The 20,588-nt window shown below is 49.7% G+C and overlaps 1 protein-coding gene across 1 annotated transcript in view; it reads right to left on the bottom strand.

The window, feature by feature from the left end:
- Window positions 1-2,956: 2,956 nt before the first annotated feature.
- The window catches only part of LOC130380127 (FERM and PDZ domain-containing protein 1-like), a 50,899-nt gene continuing 33,267 nt past the window's right edge, over window positions 2,957-20,588 (bottom strand). The window contains exons 8-18 of the mRNA XM_056587310.1: window positions 17,932-18,027; window positions 17,340-17,465; window positions 16,627-16,746; window positions 14,786-14,922; window positions 12,917-13,136; window positions 11,988-12,170; window positions 9,582-9,726; window positions 8,114-9,189; window positions 7,633-7,990; window positions 5,951-6,573; window positions 2,957-5,785 (exon numbers count right to left, since the gene is read on the bottom strand). Of these exons, the coding sequence (XP_056443285.1) occupies window positions 2,966-5,785; window positions 5,951-6,573; window positions 7,633-7,990; window positions 8,114-9,189; window positions 9,582-9,726; window positions 11,988-12,170; window positions 12,917-13,136; window positions 14,786-14,922; window positions 16,627-16,746; window positions 17,340-17,465; window positions 17,932-18,027 (5,904 nt within the window). The 3' untranslated portion in view covers window positions 2,957-2,965. The remainder of the gene's footprint in view (window positions 5,786-5,950; window positions 6,574-7,632; window positions 7,991-8,113; window positions 9,190-9,581; window positions 9,727-11,987; window positions 12,171-12,916; window positions 13,137-14,785; window positions 14,923-16,626; window positions 16,747-17,339; window positions 17,466-17,931; window positions 18,028-20,588) is intronic.

Genomic DNA, 20,588 nt, shown 5'->3' with positions numbered 1-20,588 from the left:
GTGTCCTTAGCGGTGTAGTGAAAGCCGCTGCGTCGGAGTATTTTATAGTGAGGGAGGACCCCCGAGAGGCAGCGCCATGTGTGCAGAAGCCCCCGAGCCGCAGGCACACACACACACACACACACACACACACACACACACACACACACACACACACACACACACACACACAGACACGCACGCACGCACGCACGCACGCACAGACACACATGCAGTACGCACGCACACTCACACACAGGCAAACACACACACGCAGTCGCACGCACGCACGCAGGCAGGCACACACACACACACACACACACACACACACACACACACACACACACACACACACACACACACATTTTTTTAAATATATTTGTCAATTTTACAAAAAGCTGTCCCCATTTTAAGTGCACTATGTCTCAGTTGAGACTCCACAGGCTCCACACGTCACGGCGGAAGGGATGCTAGGCTGTCATTTACCAGTCAGAGTTCAAGTTGGGTAATAACGCTTTTTTATACTTGGCTTCCACATACGTGACTAATACGGAATACGGATACTTGAATGGTAATGAATAATCTAGAATAGAATAGAATATAATAGAATAGAAACTTGAATTTAACATATGGATTTCATTAAAAACTATTTATAAACATGACAATTCCTTGAGCTGTATGCCCTAGTATTGTTTTTACTGTCTTCATTTAATATATTTATCTCCCATCTGTCCAGATCCCTTTTTGAGTTGTTTTGAGAAAAAAAAATGAAATCAAGAATCCTTAAAAAAGAAAATGGTTTAATGGTGGGAGATGAGCATTACAAAGCAGGAGCCGGTTTCTCATCATCCAGTCATTCACAGATCAAATCCCTGAAAGAACAATACACTAATGCATCTTATGGCTTGTTAATTACGACATGCTTTGTTACAGCAGACTTTACAACCTGTCTTGGGATGGGAGGGGGGTCTATGCAGTTCTTTGTGAAGAATGACACCTATGAGTAATTGTGTTAGGTTGTCAAACTTGAATAAAGGTCAAACTTGAAATTAGTGTTGTTGTTTATCACAGTTGCAATAAAGGGTATAATTAAGTAAAACGTTCTTTGCAATATAACATGTTTCTAGCCACTGTAAAATAGATCAATAATTGGAGTCTACTGTCTTCAGTGTGCATGCAGGTCCGATGCGTGCCAGTTCTTTTTCCTTCGCAGCAGGAAACATTCCAAGTGAAAACACTGCAGAGCTACTGCTTACTCACTATCATAAGCTCAAGGAATTTTTGCAGCAGAGTGTGAAAAATATATTTATGGTTTTAAGGTTAGCGAGCATCGGTGATCCACCAATGACTGCCCCTGTAATGGTTGGCTGGCATTCGGTTGGATCCGCACTCTTCGTTCTTCGCTGTGTTGTACGCCAAACCATACGGCTGATGCACATAAAACGGTATCATTGGTTACTAGTGGCCCCCTTTGTACTGACTGGAAAGAAGCTCAGGTAATCAGTCGATGTATTGCATATAGTAATTATAACACTTATAATAATAGTAAGGGGGAAAACTATTAGAGTAGGATCCCAATACCCTTTTCCACACTTGACTTGAATTTGTCTTGCATTTTGATTATTGATCGTATTATTTATTAATGGGTCAGTAATATTACAATGCATGTTGAGCAAAAAGTAAATACAAAATAAAAACACACCCCGGGTTTTCGAGTGCAGCAGCGTTGGACTTTGCATAAACCGTGAAAAAACATCCCAACAAGTGAAAAGCTAGCAGACATGTTAACAGCCATTCAAGATGATATTCACACAAATTCAGGATCACTTCAACGTAAGAACTGCAATTCAATCCAACCTAACCACTTTCAAAATTAATATAAGGTGTTCGGAACCGCTACCTTTGTTCTTGGATTTCGACTCAACAGTTTTAAGAAGTCATCGTACCAAGTAACTTGGTACGTGTCTTTGACTCTTACATCATTTATTTTTACCACGTCATTCCCTGTTGTAACAAAAAATATTAATGTGTAGCTTTCTTGAAGATATGCCATTTTTGACAATCATTCCCCCAGTGTTTGGTATTATACACAATAAGTAACATGGGGATAAATCATTTATGATTGTTTGTATGTGAAAGATGAAGACAACAGTAGATCGTTTTAAATCCAAATCGAAACCAGAAAACATAGACATCATCACTGTGAATCATGATTTATCCAAGGCAGACTTTGTGGGAGTGTGTATGTTTGTGTGTGTGTGTGTGTGTGTGTGTGTGTGTGTGTGTGTGTGTGTGTGTGTGTGTGTGTGTGTGTGTGTGTGTGTGTGTGTGTGTGTGTGTCTGTGTAAAGGCCTCTCTAATTCCATACCTCTTCAGTCTAATACTGTGCTTGTAAACAATACCATTCATTTACCATCCACTACATTCCTCTCTTGCATATGCACACAATGCTGTGTCTTTATAAAGATCAAGCCTATAATATCTCAGAAACAATACCTTAATAAATACAACCGGAATCAGAACACAGAATACATTCAAGTACATCACACCCTCCACATTGACCCGTAGAGAGGTTTGCGTTAACTCTTCACCAGGTGGCCCTCTCGCTGCTTGTGACAATGTCCTTTCAGTCCACGGTCCAGTGATCGGCTGATATGGTAGTTGTAACTTTGTGCTACGGAAGGTGCACACAGCATACACAAGGGTATCCACATGCATCTCATTGGTCCTGCCCCGAGTCAACGTGAACCTCACAAAGGGGGCCTACGAGGTCCGTGTGTTGATCACGATCAACTTAATAAACCGGCCCACGGGAGTTCTTACAAGGGAGTAAGTTGAGGTTATTTCATATCAGTGTCCCCTCCGGTCCCCGGTCCTACTCTGCCCCCTCAACAGAAGCAGCTCACTGGCTGCCCTGTGAACAAGCGAGGCAACGGGCAGAGCTTTTTTATCGTCTGAGGATGACAGTTGAGCCTCTCCAGCCACCTCAAAGCGCCGTCAGTGTGCGGAACAGCTGGGTGAGGCAGAAGACCGAGGCAGTGAGTGCCGTGCATTGTTTCGCCAGAAGCTTGGCACTTAGATCCTGGCAGCTCCTCTTGCTGCAGGCGCGTTCCGCCGCCAGACAGAAGTCCCGGAAGGACCTCGCCACGTCGGCCAGCCCCGCCACCGCCTCGCCGTTCCTCCGGTCGCACCGGTCGCAGCCCGAGAACCAGAGGCAGGTGCCCGCCAGCTCCACCAGGTGCCTGAAGCTGTCGGCCAGGGCGACCAGTGTCTCCTCGGGGTTCTGCCCCAGGGCTGCAGCTTTCTGGCAGCCCGCCATCAGTCGGCGCGCCTCCGTGTGCAGCACGTGCTTGTTCTCCGTGAAGTGCGCCGGGCAGGTCTCCCGGGCGTGGCGCCCCCCGTGACCGCCTTGACCGCCCTGACCGCTACCGCCTTCAAGGATGGCGATGAGCTGGTCCACGTCGCTCCGTAGCGGCTGGAAGCCCGCGGGGTTGGCAGGGTAACAGTGCTGACGGATGGAGCTGATGGTCTCCTTGTGCGATTGGGACGAGACACTGTCCTGGGAGTCGGACAGAGGCGAGAGGAGCGGGCTGAGCTCCGACGTGGCCGAGGAGAAGACGATGGAGGAGCGCGGGAAGGACGGAGAGAGCGTCGACGCCGAGAAGGACGGAGGGGACTTGGATAGAAAAGAGGAGACGGGCCCGGCGGCGGTGATGAGAGGAAGCCCCACCTCGGAGGTAGACCCCGCCCTGCTGCTGCCCTGCGAGCGGCAGGAGAACTCGTAGACGGTGAGCTCGTCGTCGAAGTTGTCGCCGCTGCTGAAGCAGTTGGTGTAGACCGTTGTGCAGCCGCACGCCTCCAGTGGCGTCTGCAGCCCCTCCACGGCCGACTCGCAGCCCGAGGAGAGCACTGAGCTGCAGCTGTAATCGGGTTTCATGGCGGGGACGGACACTGACGCCTTTGTCTGGGATTGGGCGGAACACATAGTAAACATCGCACAACCTGAGGAATGGGATTTGGGTGCGCCGGTTGCCTCTGCTGCAGGGCGGCAGAGGCCCGTCAGAGGCCGGTCGGTACTGGTCCTTACTTTCTCTGTGGGGCTGTAGAAAGAGAGGCCGGGCCCGTTGTGCGTCTGGGTCGTGACCACCATTGGATGCGGTGTGGCAGATGACTGTTGACTGTTCATTATGAAACCTGGAATGTTTGATGCACTTTTCATTGAGGATTCTGGAGCCTCTTTCACGGGGCCGGGCGTGTGTGCCTCTGTGTCAGAGGGAACGGCCAGGGAGGTGGGAGGCTTGACGATGGGACCCGGTGTATCGCTGCAAGGCTCACATGACACGTGGCGCGTGGTTCGAGGCTCGCTTTGAACAGGGCTGGCAGAGTTTGCGTCGGACACCACGACGCTCTCCGCCGTTTCCCTCTCGTTGGAGGCCGTGGGACAGGTCATCCCAGGAACCAAGGGAGATCCTAGCTCCCCGTCTACCTCTGTCTCCACCTCGGACCCAGTCAGGGTAACGTCGGAGTCGTCAGATTCGATGGATCCCCTCCTAGGTGATGTCCCAAAGTCCATTGCTTGTGTGACGTTATCGACATCCGTAATTCGTATGGCGACCTCGCTCCTGTCCTGGCTGTTGTTAGAGACCACCTTACAGGGGCTTGGGGATGCACTGTCCGACCCAGTTTGGGGTAAGGTCTCCTGGGAGCGAGATAGGTAAAGGGGCAGCATCTGAATCTTCTCCCTAAGCGTGGAGGCGGACAGGCGGCCCATGATACTGGGAGAGCACGTCTGGAAGAGGAAATGGGTGGGAGATGGGGGCTCTTTGGATAGATGGTGGACTGTTGTCGTGTTAGCTTGCGCTAAACCGTCACAAGGGGCATCAAAGCTGTGCTTAATCGCAGCTTCACTGGCCATACCTAAGCTAACCTTGGAGGCAGACTCTGCGTCTGGCATGGTGGAACCAATCCTGACTGTATCTGTGTCATGATTCGAGCCGGAGGCCTTGTCTCTTGTAGTCTCATGATGAATGGTTCCACCAGCGGTTAACAGAGGGGACAACGCAGCCGTTGCAACCCCGAGCTTAGCCGTGATAGAATTGATCGTGTTTTCGTATTCAGAGGAGGTAATCGGTGTGAGAGGCTTTGAACTGGAGTGGCCTTTGGTTTGGGAGTCTGGTGACGGAAGACTAGAGGCTACTGCAGCTTTCATAGCAGCGTCATGATCAACATTGTGATTGTTTCGAGAATTCTCACGAGTATCACACAAAGGGACACTATTGTCATCGTCATCCTCCTCAACATCATCCTCCTCACTATCGTCATTATCATCGTCATCCTCCTCATCCTCAACAACAAACACGTTGTCAGATTCGACTACGTCAACGACATCATCGCTAGTTGTGTCAGAGTTCAAAATACTGCTTGTTCCATCGTTTTTAGTCACGGTATTGACCATAACATATTGTTCTCTGTTAAGGAATTTGAGTTTGGGTAATTCTGAAACGTACACTTGCGTATCATTCAAGCCCACTTGTTGTGAAGATGAGAGCTGGGGATTCTGGGAGGGATTATCAACAACCGGTAGTGGTGGCGTGAAGCAATTTGGTGGAAGGGGTTGTGCAAAGCTTGGAGGAGGTGGCAACTGCGTGAGAAAATCATCAGCAAAAACGTTGTCTGATTGACTCGAGTCCTCTTCTTTCAGGGTCTCGGCACCACTGACCGACTCCCTCACTATTCCCCACTCCTTCTCGTACCACTCGTCTCCTACTTCCTCACACTTACACGACTCCTCGATGATCTCGGACAACTGGCGATAATGGATGAACACGGGTCCATTCTGCGGCGTTTTCATGAGTTCTTCTTCTTCTCCATCTTCCTCTCTCTCGACTTTCCTTTCTGCCTCCTCCTCAACCTTGCCCTCCTCCTCCTCCTCCTCCTCCCCTTCCTCCTTCCCGTCCCCGATTCGGTCGGCACTCTCCTTCCCGTCCGGCTCCACCCGGCAACGGACCACCGTGATGGAGGAAGGAGACGTCTTCACGAGGTCCGTCACTGATTTCGACTCCATGGCGTCGGGCTCCATTTCCATCTCCTGCTTCTTCCTCCTGGAGGCCGTGAGGAGCTCTCTGTCCGAATCCGGAGAACCGGAGCCCCTGGGGGAGCCGGGTCCGCGGGCACGGGACTTGGAAGGGATGGGCTTGGATTCGAGGAGGGCCGGTTCTCCTTCGGCGTGGGTCATGGACGCGACGGTAGGACAGATGTTCTGGGTTTGTTCGGGAGCCTCCGGATCCCCGCTAAGACGTGGAGCGTCGCCGTCCTGTGACGGGAGGCCTCTTTGAGTCCTGTTTGAGTTAAGGTTGGGGTTTGAGTCTGCGTCTGGCTCTGGGAAGGTGACCCTGGAGGTGAAGGTGGTCTCCATGAAGGACCTGCGCTTCCGCGACCGCCTCCTAAACTGAACCAAGGTTTCTACTCCACCTCCGTCTTCCGCTACCATCCCCATCCCGGCACGCCTCTGTCCTCCTTCTATCTCGTCTACTATCGCTCTGATGTCACTAAGGCTCAGAGTGCGGACCAAGTTTGGTTTCATCTCTGCTAAAAGGGAAATGAGAGAAGAAAATTGAAGTCATTAATCATTCGTTTTCACCCTTGTTGGGTTTAAGTATGTTGATGAAAACATGAAAGTCTACTGTAAAAAAAACGTCCTACATAACCATACCACCATTTCACCCACCTGCAATGTACAACAATGTATTTAAATTGATCGGGGCTGTTAAGTGATTGCTTTGGAAATCTTTGGGGGTCCTATCGCCAAATATTGTCAAATATTGGAAAGTGACTGATCCCAACGTTTAGTGGTTTAGTGGTATGGTTGATATGGTGTTAAACACAAATGAACAAGGCTAACTAACCTGCTGACAGCAACTACATGCTACTCTTTCTACCTTATGGTTAAAATGTTTGCGGTCCATGTTGGCAGGTCAAGTAAAAGGCAGCAAGTCATTGATACTGTCACATCATACAACCATGTTAAAGACATGTCAACATTACACAGTTGTTTTGTATTTTTATATCTATTATATTTGAACAAAAGTGATGAACACATCACTTGATTCCTGTTCTATGATTGTCCTCTCATGCCCCTCCCAGCGACTGCCTATGGTCTACATTATGAATATGTATAGAAATCTGTGCTTTCAATACTCGGGAGCTCAACAAAACACACTACAGGCAAAACGATATCAATAAATAACCATAGCCGATATAGGAACTCTCCCCGGGTGAGTCCGTAGTTCCAACAGTTCCGTTTAAATGACAGTGGCGCGTGAATACAAATAAAAACCTAATTTTGTTTCCTCCAAAGCATGTTTCCATCAATGGCTATTGCCACTGCTGTTAAAAAACATTTGCTCCCATCCGACGTTCCCTTTCCTGTCCCTAGTATCCCGAATATCCATCCGTTCCCAAGCAGATGGGGGCACTGACCACAAGGATCAATCAAAACAGTATTCAATAGGGAATGTAAACTAAGAAGCAAATATATCATAATTCAATCAAATCAATCAATATCATGAAGTTAATAATTCAAATTAGTATGAAACTAGATCCTAGAACTGGATTGAAGAGCGTTTTGGGAACGACCGAATGGAAGCGGATTACCTCCGGGAACGCCTCCCGCGCTGGGCTCCTCCGGCGAGGAGAAGCGGTCCCAGGCGTCGAAGAACTCCTCCTCCGAGCTGCTGTCTCCGAACCCGGGCGGCGGCTGGAGGATGTGCACCGGCTCCGCCTCCTCCGGCCCCCCCTCCCCGCCGCTCCCCCCCTTCTTGGCGTCCCGCTCCCCGTCCGACCCGGGGCCGGGGCCGGGGCGCGGCGGGCTGAGCGCGCTGTCGGGCGTCACGCTGGAGCACAGCTTGTAGTAGCAGCGCGCGTCGCTCTGGTTGAAGTTGAACACGTAGTCCACGCCCGACGCCGTGGAGACGGGCGCCGGGGACGGCGTCCGGGTCGGGGCCACGCCCACCTCCTCCCCTCCCGTCCCCCCTCCTCCCTCCTCCCCTCCCTCCTCTCCTCCTCCTCCCTCCTCCTCCCCTCCTCCCTCCCCCCCTCCCTCCTCCCCTCCTCCCTCCTCCCCCCCTCCTCCGGCGGCGCCGTCCCCCTCGGAGGCGCGCATCAGCGGCTCGCTCAGCTCCAGGAACCTCCTCCGGCGCCGCTCCAGCTCCTCCTCTTCGTCCTCCTCGTCCTCCTCGCTGGCCTCGGGGGGGCTGGGCAGGTCGTCGGCGTGGCGGGACAGCTCGGCGAAGCTCATCAGGTTGTCCTGGCGACAGGGGTTGATGATGATCAGAGGCTGCGGCTCCGTGCCGCCCGGGCAACCGTCGCCGGGCGGGGAGGAGGAGGGCGAGGAGAGGTTGGGGTCGGCGCCGTCGCCGGACCTCCTGCCCCCGCCCGTCGCCGTCTCCTCGTCTCGGCCGGGGGCGAGGCTGACGAGGGAGTGGGAGTGAGCCGGCGGCGGGGCCAGGAGGTGGGGGTGGGGCAGCGTGTGTTTGTAGGGGCGGAGCCTCTGCGACGGCCGCGGGGAGAAGGCAGTGCCCTGGAGGTGGAGAAGGCCGGAGGGCGGCCGGACGAAGGAGGAGGAGGAACAGGAAACGAGGTCGTCCTCCTCCAACGCGTCCAGGGAGTCGCTGGACGGGCTGGTGAGGAAGCGGGAGTCCGTCCGGCACGAGTCGGACGCCTCCGAGAAGGTCTCGTCCGCGCCCCAGAAGTCGTCCCCGCCCGCCGCCGCCTCCTTCCCCTCCTGCTCCGGCCCCCGGTCCCGGACCCTCGCCGCCCCGTCCCCCCCCTCCTCCGCGTCGGCCTTCGTTATCGCGATCTGTACTAGCCCCGCCTCCGTCCCCGCCCCCTTCGTCTCCCCGTCGTCGGCCGTCGGCTCCTCCTCCACTTCCTGGTTCTCCGCCCGGAGGTCACATGACGTGGGGTCACATGACCGGAGCTTCTCGGTGTCGGCGTCCTGTTTCTCCCTCCGGCTCCTCCAGGGTTTCTCCGCCTTGGCCTTGGCCCCCGGGGGCCGCGGCCGCTCCCGCTCCTTCCTCTTGGGCCGCTCGGGGTCCGAGGAGGACCGGATGCGGGGGCGGGGCTTGTTGTCGTGGGAGACCAGGTTGATCAAGGGGTCGTCGTCCATGTCCGAGGAGGAGTCCGAGTCGCTCGCTCGCCGGGACACGTAGCCTACACACACACACACACACACACACACACACACACACACACACACACACACACACACACACACACACACACACACACACACACACACACACACACACACACACACACACACACACACACACACACGTATGCATGCACACACGCACGCACACACACACGCACACACACACAAACGCACACACGCACACATACATGCACACACACACACAAAGATACAAATAAATGAAATGTCGGAACAAAAATAGCACGAACATTGTCAGTATTGTTCAGTGATTTCTCGTCTGTTAGCATCAGTGGTAGTGTAGACGCCCTCGTGGGGATGTGGAAATCGAACTTGAATTTGACGCGCTACACCCCTGTACCCTTGCGGTGTATTCATATTCCTTCCCCACCTTCCTCCGCTGACACCCGGTGCTTCTTGGGTTTCTCCGGCCAGGGGAAGACTTGGATGTCGGGGTTGGCGAACACCTTGCAGTAGCCGGCGATGAGGCAGGACATGTCCTTGGCTGCCACGGACTCCAGTAACAGCGTGATGGGCTTCATGGGAGGGATGGGAGCGGAAGGGAGGACGGAGACGTTCAAGAGGGAAACGGTAAAGCAAGGAGGGAGAGGAGATAGGAGTCAGGTGGAGAAGAAGGTAGGAGTGGAGCAGGGAGCGAAGGAGACAAGTGGACGAAAGAGAAGAGAAGAAAAGCAAGGCGATATTACATTCAGTAAAATAAAACCCTTATTCCCAATAGTGTGTTCCAACCTGAAATTGCCAGTGAACCCACTGTTTTAGCAGAATTTCAAAAACATTATGAGAGTTTTGAGAGTTTTAGGGCTAGGGTTTTAAGTGTTATCCCCATGGTTACGACCCACACCAACTTTGTCATACTAATTCAGTGACGTCGTTTGTGTATGAGCCTTTTTAATGAGTGATGTTGAATAAGAAATCAAAACACACCGTTGTGCTATACTATCAATGTCCAAGACGCCTTAACTTAACCCTCACTTGGACGAGGACATTAATAAAAATAGCTGCTAAGATAGATCGTCGCCATCCACCCACACCTTACCGTTATACTATATGCATCCGGGAAGCTTAACCCTCACTTTGACGAGGACATTAAAGAAACCACTGCTCAGATAGAGCCACACCCCCCACACACACACACCCCAGCGCTAATCTTTAAGTGCCTGAAAGCTAAACTTCCTCTCTGACACTGCAGTCAACCGCTGCCAAGACAGAGCGCCACACGTCCACTCATACAGTAGCCGTTGCCCGTTGGTCGTGAGTGCCTCGGAAGGGAGCGTATCTATGTTCCCCGGGTCCTATGTTCCCCGTGTGCTATGTTCCCCCGCTTTGTATGTGACCGGGGAACATAGGACCCTGTCACAAAATAATTTTTTCGTAGGATGGTAGTGTAGTGTTCTTTTGGATAAAGTCAGCCGAGTCAGGATCGCTTTAACTCTCTTTATTTAGCAAAGGTTTGGACTAGCATACATGAAGCAAAAGGAGGGGAATTGTACAAACACGCGTGGAGATACACTTAGCAGGGCATTCAAAAGGATGCTTTACCTGGAGCGTTCTAACCCCCCGGGCTATGTGTTGGGACTTATCTACTGGGCAGGCGTGGACTCAGTTATGTGCTCTGATTGGCTAAGCATGGTGCTGATCTCCCGCCCCCCTGGATACCCGTATGTGTCTTTGTGCTGTCCCTTGCGGCTACGTGTTGGCATTGCAACTTTGTTTGTGGCTATGTGCGGGAATTACACTTGTTCTTGTGGCCTTGAGTGTCTGGGTCACTCGAACATCTTGACCGCTCGTATCTCTAGAATTGACACATGATGAATGGCCTCCTTTATGAGCTGGACGCCTCCCTAGGCTCCGGATCCCTCCTTAGCCTGATAAAGAAGACTCTTTAATTGGTAAGGGCATATGTGGCCTTGGTATGAATGTGTGAATTACGTTACAGTAGGGGCCTTTTTCGCCTCTGATTCGCCTGTGATGGGTTAGAATGTCTCTCCTCCGATTGGTTATGGTTAGAGTTAGGTTTAGGGTTAACCCTCGACCTAACCATAACCATAACCCTAAACCTGGCGAACATAGGACCTGGGGAACATTGGGTTAGGGTTAGGGTTAGGGTTAGGGTTAGGGTTAGGGTTAGGGTTAGGGTTGGTCTCCCCTCGCGGAATACGCTCTGAGGCGTCAGGAAAAGAATGCAGCCTGCGTTCTCAGCAGAGTGCAACGTTTACTTAGGGTTTCGGGGTGGTCGCCTTTGTTCCCTAAATTGGTGACTTATTTCAGTAACCGTGATAAAACTGCATAGACTACTATGTTGACTATCATAGAGGACATATGACCATGTTTAAGACAAAACTAACTCGGTTTCGGGTTCAACGGCTCCTTAAAGCAGGTTGGAGGTTAATGTTAACCTTTGACCTCTTCAGTCCGTCAACAACGTTAGCTGTGCTAGCAAACAAAGCTTATATTGTGTTGCTAACATGTTGTGTTGTTAACATGTTGTGATTCTAACGTGTTGTGTTGCTAACATGTTGTGTTGCCAACGTGTTGTGATGCTACCGTGTTGTTTTGCTAACGGGTTGTGTTGCTTATGTATTCAATTAATTACATTTCATTTGTATAGCCCTTCATCCCCGGTACTGTCTCAATGGGCTTACAGGCCACATATGTATGAAACTAATAATTTAAGAGAAAAACTCTGTTATGTGGGGGCCTCCCTACCTTGATGTACTTCAGGTATAGCTGTATTAGTGGGGATCTAAATGTGTCTTCCCTGTGGTTGGTCTCCTACCTTGATGTCCTGCAGGTAGATCTTGACCAGGCTGATGCGCTCGGACTCTGGCAGCAGCTCGATGCGGCTAATGCTGCTGAACTCGGTGAGCGTGGTCATGATGCTGAGCTTATGGTTCACCACCTGGCTCACCCCGTAGCGCGCCCCCACCAGCAGGCTCACCGTGGACTCCCGGTCCTGCAGCTGATTCAGGGTTCAGGGGGATGGGAACAGGGCGATGGATGAGTTGGATTCAATCGGATGCCGATTCAGAACGCTTTACGCTCTTGAACGTCACTCGAACGATGTCGGCGAAAGAAAAACACAAAGTAATACTAGAACAGAAATAAATAAATAAACAATAATAATCAAGGGCAACGGCAGGAGAATTAACCTAAAATGGATGTCTTTTATTTGTGTGTATATAAGTGAGCTACAGTGTATATAACATTGGGCCAAGAAGGGCTCAGGGCTTCTATGAGTGTTCCACGTCAGATGCAGCCCACGCTGGTAAATCCAGGAAATTGACCTAACCGCTGGGTAAACACGCTGAATCACACCTGCTCGTAAATGATGTGTTTACAAGAACTGCAATTAGTATATATCGGCGCCCAAAAAATGCCATAAAAGGAGGCGGCTCCGATCCATTTCTGCAGAAGGCTCATTCATAAAAAATGCAAGGCAAGGATAAATACTACTCGAGTGCGGAGATCGAAAATCAATAATACAAATAATTAACATTTTGCATTGTCAGTGGTTTTGTAGATGTTTTCCAATTGTACAAATATGCTTGTTGTATTGTGTCAATCTCAGTCGCTCTCCGCGTTTGTCTGCGTCGAAGTTCCTCTGTGTCTGTCTCTCTCTCTGTGTCGGTCTCGCTGTCTGCGTCTGTCTCTGCTGTCTCTCTGTCTATGTCTGTCTGTGTCTGTGGCGGTCACACACAGGCGTACCAACATGGTGGCGCTGAAGGACTTCCCCATGAAGCTCTTGAGCTCGCTGAGCTCCTCCAGGTAGTTGATGCGGGCCTGGTTGAAGGACAGCCCCTTCTGCTTGGGGTCCTGCTGTGATTGGCTCTTCTTCATGTGGTAGCCGACCGCCTTCCTCAGGTCCTTCTCCCTCATGTTCCTCAGCAGGGTGGACGACACAAAGTTCTCAATGCCCCAGGTCTTCCTGAGCAGAGCACAGGCGCAGCTCTGATGAGTGGATGTGTTTGGTGTGTGTGTGTGTGTGTGTGTGTGTGTGTGTGTGTGTGTGTGTGTGTGTGTGTGTGTGTGTGTGTGTGTGTCTGTGTGTGTACGTGTGTACGTGTGTATCTAGTGGTCCCTAGTGGACAAACGTTGCAATGGCACTTTCTCAATTCCATTCATCTTCCTGCATTGATCTTGTATCTAACAAGATCTTATCTTGAATCTCTAAGTAAATGCTCACAGTTAAACGACATCAAGCTTTTCTAAATGCTCAAAAAAACAAATCAAATGAGAGGCTGCACACCAATCACAGTCTTCATGCGACTAGCTTTTTATTGGCTTGATGTTTACACAGTATATCACTGTCATGTTGTTAGACTGTCTATTAATAAAACAGTTTTTATATTCTTAATATTGTTCCTACAGCATCTGTGTTCATTAGATTAGATGAGGAAGGAATATAATGGTCTGTGCCCTGGTTGCGCACTTACTGGTTGGTCGGCACCATACCGCACCTTGAAAACATTTAAAATATGCTTACTGTGCCCCAGTAATAAAATGGTTGAGGAACCATAGTCTAGACGACCTGCTTATTGGGGCTCGATCCAGATTAAATGGAGTGTGCACCACCTCTGAGGGGGGTTTTGGCAACGCTTGTGTACATCCCTTCGTCTGACAGACTCTCTTTGGCTCGTGATCTCACACAAACGTTACAATCTGCAACGTGAAAAATTATTCAAAGTGCTTGTTCAAAACAAGTCCTCAGTTTGTGTGTGAGTGTGTGCATTTGAGAGTGAGTGAGTGAGTGAGTGAGTGAGTGAGTGAGTGAGTGAGTGAGTGAGTGAGTGAGTGAGTGAGTGAGTGAGTGAGTGAGTGAGTGAGTGAGTGAGTGAGTGAGTGAGTGAGTGAGTGAGTGAGTGAGTGAGTGAGTGAGTGAGTGAGTGAGTGAGTGTGTGTGTGTGTGTGTGTGTGTGTGTGTGTGTGTGTGTGTGTGTGTGTGTGTGTGTGTGTGTGAACATGTGTGTGTCTGTGTGAGTATATTTGTATGTCTGTGTGTGTGTGCATTCGTGAGTGTGCGAGTGTGAGTTTGAGTATGTGTTTGCGTGTGGGTATGTTTGTGCGTGTGTGCGTCTGCGTATTTAAGTGAGTGAGTAAGTGAGTGAGTGTGTGTCTTTGTGTGCCACTGTGTGCGTGCGTGTCTGTGTCCGTGGGTGTGTGTGTCTGTGTGTGTGTGTGTGTGTGTGCCACTGTGTGCGTGCATGTCTGTGTCCGTGGGTGTGTGTGTCTGTGTGTCTATGTGTGTGAGTGTGTGTGTGTCTGTGTGTCTATGTGCGTGAGTGTGTGTGTGTCTGTGTGTCTATGTGCGTGAGTGTGTGTGTGTCTGTATGTCTGTGTGTGTGAGTGTGTGTGTGTCTGTGTGTCTGTGTGTGTGAGTGTGTGTGTGTGGGCCACTGTGTGCGTGCGTGTCTGTGTCCGTGGGTGTGTGTGTCTGTGTGTGTGAGTGTGTGTGTGTCTGTGTGTGTGTGTGTCTGTGTGTGGGAGTGTGTGTGTGTCTGTGTGTGTGTGTGTGTGTGTCTGTGTGTGTGTGTGTGTGTGTGTGTGTGTCTGAGTGTCTGTGTCTGTGTGTCTCACGTGATGGTCTTCAGGGTGGTCTTGGGGGACTGGCCGCAGCTGGCCAGCCTCTCCTGGATGTGCAGCGCGGCCAGACGCAGCGCCGTGTTGCAGCGCATCTCCACCGCAAAGCGCTCCTGGAGCACGTCGTTCACCCCCTACACACACACACACACACACACACACACACACACACACACACACACACACACACACACACACACACACACACACACACACACACACACACACACAATCATACACACAGATAGACACACACACACAAACAAACAAACAGTCATGCACGCAATAATACATACCCCCACACACACAATCATACACATATAGACACACAGAATCAAAGAAAAACAAGTGTCACTACAGGGGAATTGATGTGCTTACAGTGCAATCTGCAAATGTAGTCCAACTCACATGAAACAGGGGTGGTCTCTTGCATGCATGCTGCCAATATGAAAACGATACATTCCTATATGGAATCCATGCAATACAATACGCTATGTGAACTTCCCTCACTGAGCCTGACCCATATTGCTGTGGCCATACTGCTGCTGCTGAAACTGCAGCAATTACTCAATTCAGAGACTGAGGTCAACCACTTAAAATCTAAAATGTATACAAATGTCTGATCTAAAAGTAAACAAACTCTTTTCCAAACAGTTTGCCCCCGGGTGTCCAACACCACAAAACCGGGTTCGGTTTCATTTTCTGGGCATCAAGCTGTTGACCTACTTCGGTTTGGTCAACCGTTTGACTCAGACTCAACCTGCAAAGTGCTTCCTTCTCAACAGATCAGCCAGCAGGAGGCTGAAGTCCCGCTGGGCCCCTCAGCTGAGCGGGGACCTGTCCCAGAACGATGAACGACCGCTGAATGACCCCCCGACTTCCCTTCGCTCCCATAGTAGATTCAATATTTTAGGACAGCAAGGTCGGCACCTCATCTTGTGTTTAGCGTTAGACTGTGTTGCTTTGACATTGTGGATTAGGAAAATTAAGAATACCTCCTTTCCCTGCATCGTCAGTCTAAATGAATCCACTGCCCATCATAGGAGCTGGGAGCAGATCAGCACCGGGGCTACTGCTGTTGGAGTGTAGCTTGATAACACACTAGCTGTGGCTCATTGGGAGGAACTGGTATCTGGCATTCAGAGTCTCTGATGTTGCATTCAGAGCTAATCGTTTTGTATTTAGAGTCAATGATTTTGTATTCAAAGTAAATGGTTTTGTATTAAGAGTCTCTGACTCTGACCCTCTGATTCTGAGTTTTTTCTGATTTTGTCTTTGATTTTGTCTTCATTCACAGATCTTGTATTAAGAGTCTCTGCTTCTGTATTCAGAGTCTCTGCTTCTGTATTCAGAGTCTCTGCTTCTGTATTCAGAGTCTCTGATTCTGTATTCAGAGTCTCTGATTCTGTATTCAGCGTCTCTGCTTCTGTATTCAGAGTCTCTGATTCTGTATTCAGAGTCTCTGCTTCTGTATTCAGAGTCTCTGCTTCTGTATTCAGAGTCTCTGATTCTGTATTCAGAGTCTCTGCTTCTGTATTCAGAGTCTCAGATTCTGTATTCAGAGTCTCTGATTCCGTATTCAGAGCCTCTGATTCTGTATTCAGAGTCTCTGATTCCGTATTCAGAGCCTCTGATTCTGTATTCAGAGTCTCTGCTTCTGTATTCAGAGTCTCTGATTCTGTATTCAGCGTCTCTGATTCCGTATTCAGAGTCTCTGATTCTGTATTCAGAGTCTCTGCTTCTGTATTCAGAGTCTCTGCTTCTGTATTCAGAGTCTCTGTGGGGGGAGTGTGGTGGGGAGCCCTGGTGTGGACGGGGCTGACGGCGTTGGGGCCCACCTGGAAGTAGAGGTACTCAAAGGCAGTGGGGTCCTCAAGCAGCAGGTCTCGGGGGTCTTTGGGCATGTAGCAGACACGGAACAGACACCTGTAGTCATGGGACTCCTTCTTCTGCACCACCTGCTCCCACACACACACACGCACACACGCACGCACGCACGCGCACACACACACACACACGCACATGCACACGCACAAACACACACACACACACGTCATGAATTCAAATACAGCTACTTTAGGATTAGGATTAGGTGAAATCCCGTTCCTTTGAAGTCATGAGTAATGCGTCTGTGTGTATGCAGGCGTGTTTGTGTGTATTTGTGTGTGTGTGTGCATGCGTGTGTGTGCGTGTGTGTGTGCGTGCTTGCATGCGTGTGTGCGTACGTGCTTGCAGGCGTGTGTGTCGTGCGTGTGCGTGTGTAAATGCGTGCGTTGTGTGTGCACGCACATGCATGTGTTTGTGTGTGTGCGTACGTGCTTGTGTGTGCGTGTGTTTGAGCGTAGGTGTGCGTACGTGCTTGTGCGTGCGTGCGTGTGCGTGCATCTGTCTGTGTGTGCATGTGCATCTGTCTGTCTGTCTTTGTCTGTCGGTGTGTGTGTGTGTGCGTGCATCTTTCCGTTTGTATGTGTGTGTGTGTGTGCGTGTGTTTGTGTTTGCGTACATATGTGCATGTGTGTGTGTGTGTGTGTGTGTGCGTGCCTGTGCTCACCTGCTGGATCCTCTCCTCCTCGTGCAGCAGCAGCAGCTTGGTGACGCTGTGCTGCTGCTCCAGCACCAGGCAGAAGGGCTCGATGCGACACAGGGACAGCTTCTCCTTCAGCGTCATCACGATGTCCTGGGGCACACACACACGTGGGCACGCACACACAGACAGACGCACACACAGACAGACGCACACACATACACACAGACAAAACCACACCCACACACAGATTGACACACATCGACAGATGCATGCACATGCACACACACAGATGCACACACACAGATACAGACAGATGCACGCACAGACAGACGCACAAACAGACAGATGCATGCACACACATAGAAACACACACACAGACACACACACATACAGCCACACACAGATGCACACACAACCGCAACACACATACACACACACAGACAATACACAAACACACACACACACACACACACACACACACACACACACACACACACACACACACACACACACACACACACACACACACACACACACACACACACACACATAACATTTAAGTATATGTAGCCTTGGAAAAGATGTAGTATGATGACATTGAAGACACACTCTGTACCTTGACCGTGGTGTTGGGTTCGAACTTGAAGGCTTTGGTCTGCCCGTTCTCCAGGTACACCTTGAGGACATTGGGGAGGAAGAGCAGCGTGTTGCCCTGGAAACCACACACAGAGGTCACAGGTCATGGGGAAGTGTCATGGAAAATGAGAACGTTGTAAAATCTGCCCGGTCCACCGAGAGCTGGATGATTGAACTCAAGATGACACAAGATGATTGAACTGTGGAAAACACTGGAAAAAATATGGCGTGTATATTTGTGTGTGTGTGTGTGTGTGTGTGTGTGTGTGTGTGTGTGTGTGTGTGTGTGTGTGTGTGTGTGTGTGTGTGTGTGTGTGTGTGTGTGTGTGTGTGTGTGTGTGTGTGTGTGTGTGTGTGTGATTTCCATGCATGTTTATGTACCCAGAGTAAATAACCACTGCAGCACATTCACGCTTCATTAAAATATTGTGGTTTGTTATGCTGGTCATACAAAAGCCAAGAGTTGTAAAGGGCTTGCATGCGGCTCAGGAGATAAAGTGCGTTGACTTGTAATCGGAAGGTTGCTAGTTCGATCCCCGGCGTCTACTAGCTGAGTGACCCTGACACCTCACCCAAACTGCTCCTGTCGAGCTGGCTGTCGCCTGACATGGTCGACTTCGCCGTTGGTGTGTGAATGTGTGCCTGAACTAGTGAATGATTGTACAGCGCTTTGAGTGGCCACTGGTTAGCAAAGCGCTGTATAAATGCAGTCCATTTACCATAAAGGTCTCTTCCTCCTCATTATTCTGGCATTCAGCACCAGTACCAACTATCCTCCATTTTGGAACTCAGGAAGTTCTTTATTATGTGTCTACACACCGATGTTCTCATTGGTTCAAATATATTTCCCCGTTCCTCTCCTTCACCCTGGCTGAAAATACTCTTTGCCATATTGACTTTTTCTATTCTTAAATGCATGAAAAGCGATAGACATGCTGATTTAATCGCGTCTGTCTGATTCAGAGATTAGTAATGCACACTCTCCTCTCCATTGGAGGAGGTGAACTCCACATCAACAGCTACTAGGGTGGAGCAAATCCCCAACCATCACACCATGCAGAATAATAAGGTTATATATAAACCCAGAATAAGAACCCTCTTAGCTGCACTTCCTCTTAAAGCTTTATAAAAAAGAATACACCATTACGTCTGAAGGTTGCCTTTCCCATTATGTACATTTAAAACGCTACTGAGAATGCACAAATTGAGTTTAGTCTATATACTCTCACTATAGCCCCCTTCGAACATGCGGTCTTTCCCTGCAATGTTCTGGATCGCTTCCTGCATGGGGTCATGAGGTGCAGCGCATGGTTTCGTCTTCTATCAAAAACAATGTACCATTACGGCTGTAGGTTGGCTTTCCCAGCATGTACATTTTTTAAAATGCGATTGAGAATGCACCAATTGAGTTTAGACTAAGTTCTGAAGCACTCCCTCCCACATGCGGTCTTTGCCTGCAATGTTCTGGAACATTTCCTGCATGGGGTCGTGAGCTGCGGAGCATGGTGCGATATTTAACAATTATTCGCCTCAGGTGAAGTGAATACTATCCAGTTTATTCCCCACTATTCACGGAGCCTGAGGTGAATAATTTTAGTATACTGTATACTACACGTAAACACACCAAAAATAAACAAGATAATACTTTTTGCCAGGATTTATATGTTTTTATTAGGGGGTTATTTGTTTTTATTAGCGTGACGAGGCGATCGTCACGCACGCAATACAATATCCCGAGTTTGAGATCTCAATCATGGGATATTGCCCAATATACCGAGATAGCGAACCAATCAAATTGCACCATCTTAGGAGGTTCACGTGTAGCATATACTAATTGGAGGTATCTGCATTGCCGATGTGCCTGCTCGCGGTACGGCTTTGTTGTCGATGGGAGCAGTAACGTCTCTGGCAGAGATGCTGTCTAGACCGTTCTCAACCACAGAGAAAACAACAACTTAAATACAAAGAATGACTTCCACAAAATTCAAACGAGAGGCAGTCCCACCAATTCCAACCTCACTTCTTTATCAGGCTAAAGTCTTCAAGCCAATATTGCCACTAAGATTTTACTGGCTTGATGTTTACACTGTATATTACAGTTGTGTTGTTAGACAGTTATTAGAATCTCTATCAATAAAACAGGGTTTATATTCTTAATAATGGTCCTACACTATCTATGTTCATTAGATTAGACGGACACATGGGTAACATGGGTCCGACCTGATTGGCTTTCATGTGGAGCGAGCAAGCCAATCAAAAGACTCCGCTGATGACTTCATTGAATCAATAACTTATTTTTTCTGATGCGCCAATGCTTGCCTTGGGATTCGATGGCAATATGAACACCGCTTATTTTGCTTTCAAACAAGCACCTTTTTTGAAGAATGCCTGACAACTGGTCAGAGGGAGCTCCTCTCAGTATGGCTATCTGTTGTCCATAACAATTACATTACCGCCACCTACTGGACTGTCCCAATGTCCATGGCCCCTTGCACCGGCATTGCTCTGCCACGTGTGAAAGAGGCGCAAGGCGGAAACGTCCCAGTGCGTTGCTGCATGCCTGGATAGTGGGAACACCTTGCAGTGCCTGAAAGCTTATCCGGAACTATTTGGAAATAAGCTTGAAACAGCAAAGGT

This window comes from Gadus chalcogrammus, chromosome 3, assembly GCF_026213295.1.
Source record: "Gadus chalcogrammus isolate NIFS_2021 chromosome 3, NIFS_Gcha_1.0, whole genome shotgun sequence".
NCBI lineage: Eukaryota > Metazoa > Chordata > Actinopteri > Gadiformes > Gadidae > Gadus > Gadus chalcogrammus.
Note: the sequence above shows the minus strand (reverse complement) of the source record. Positions and strands in the feature narration are given on the sequence as shown.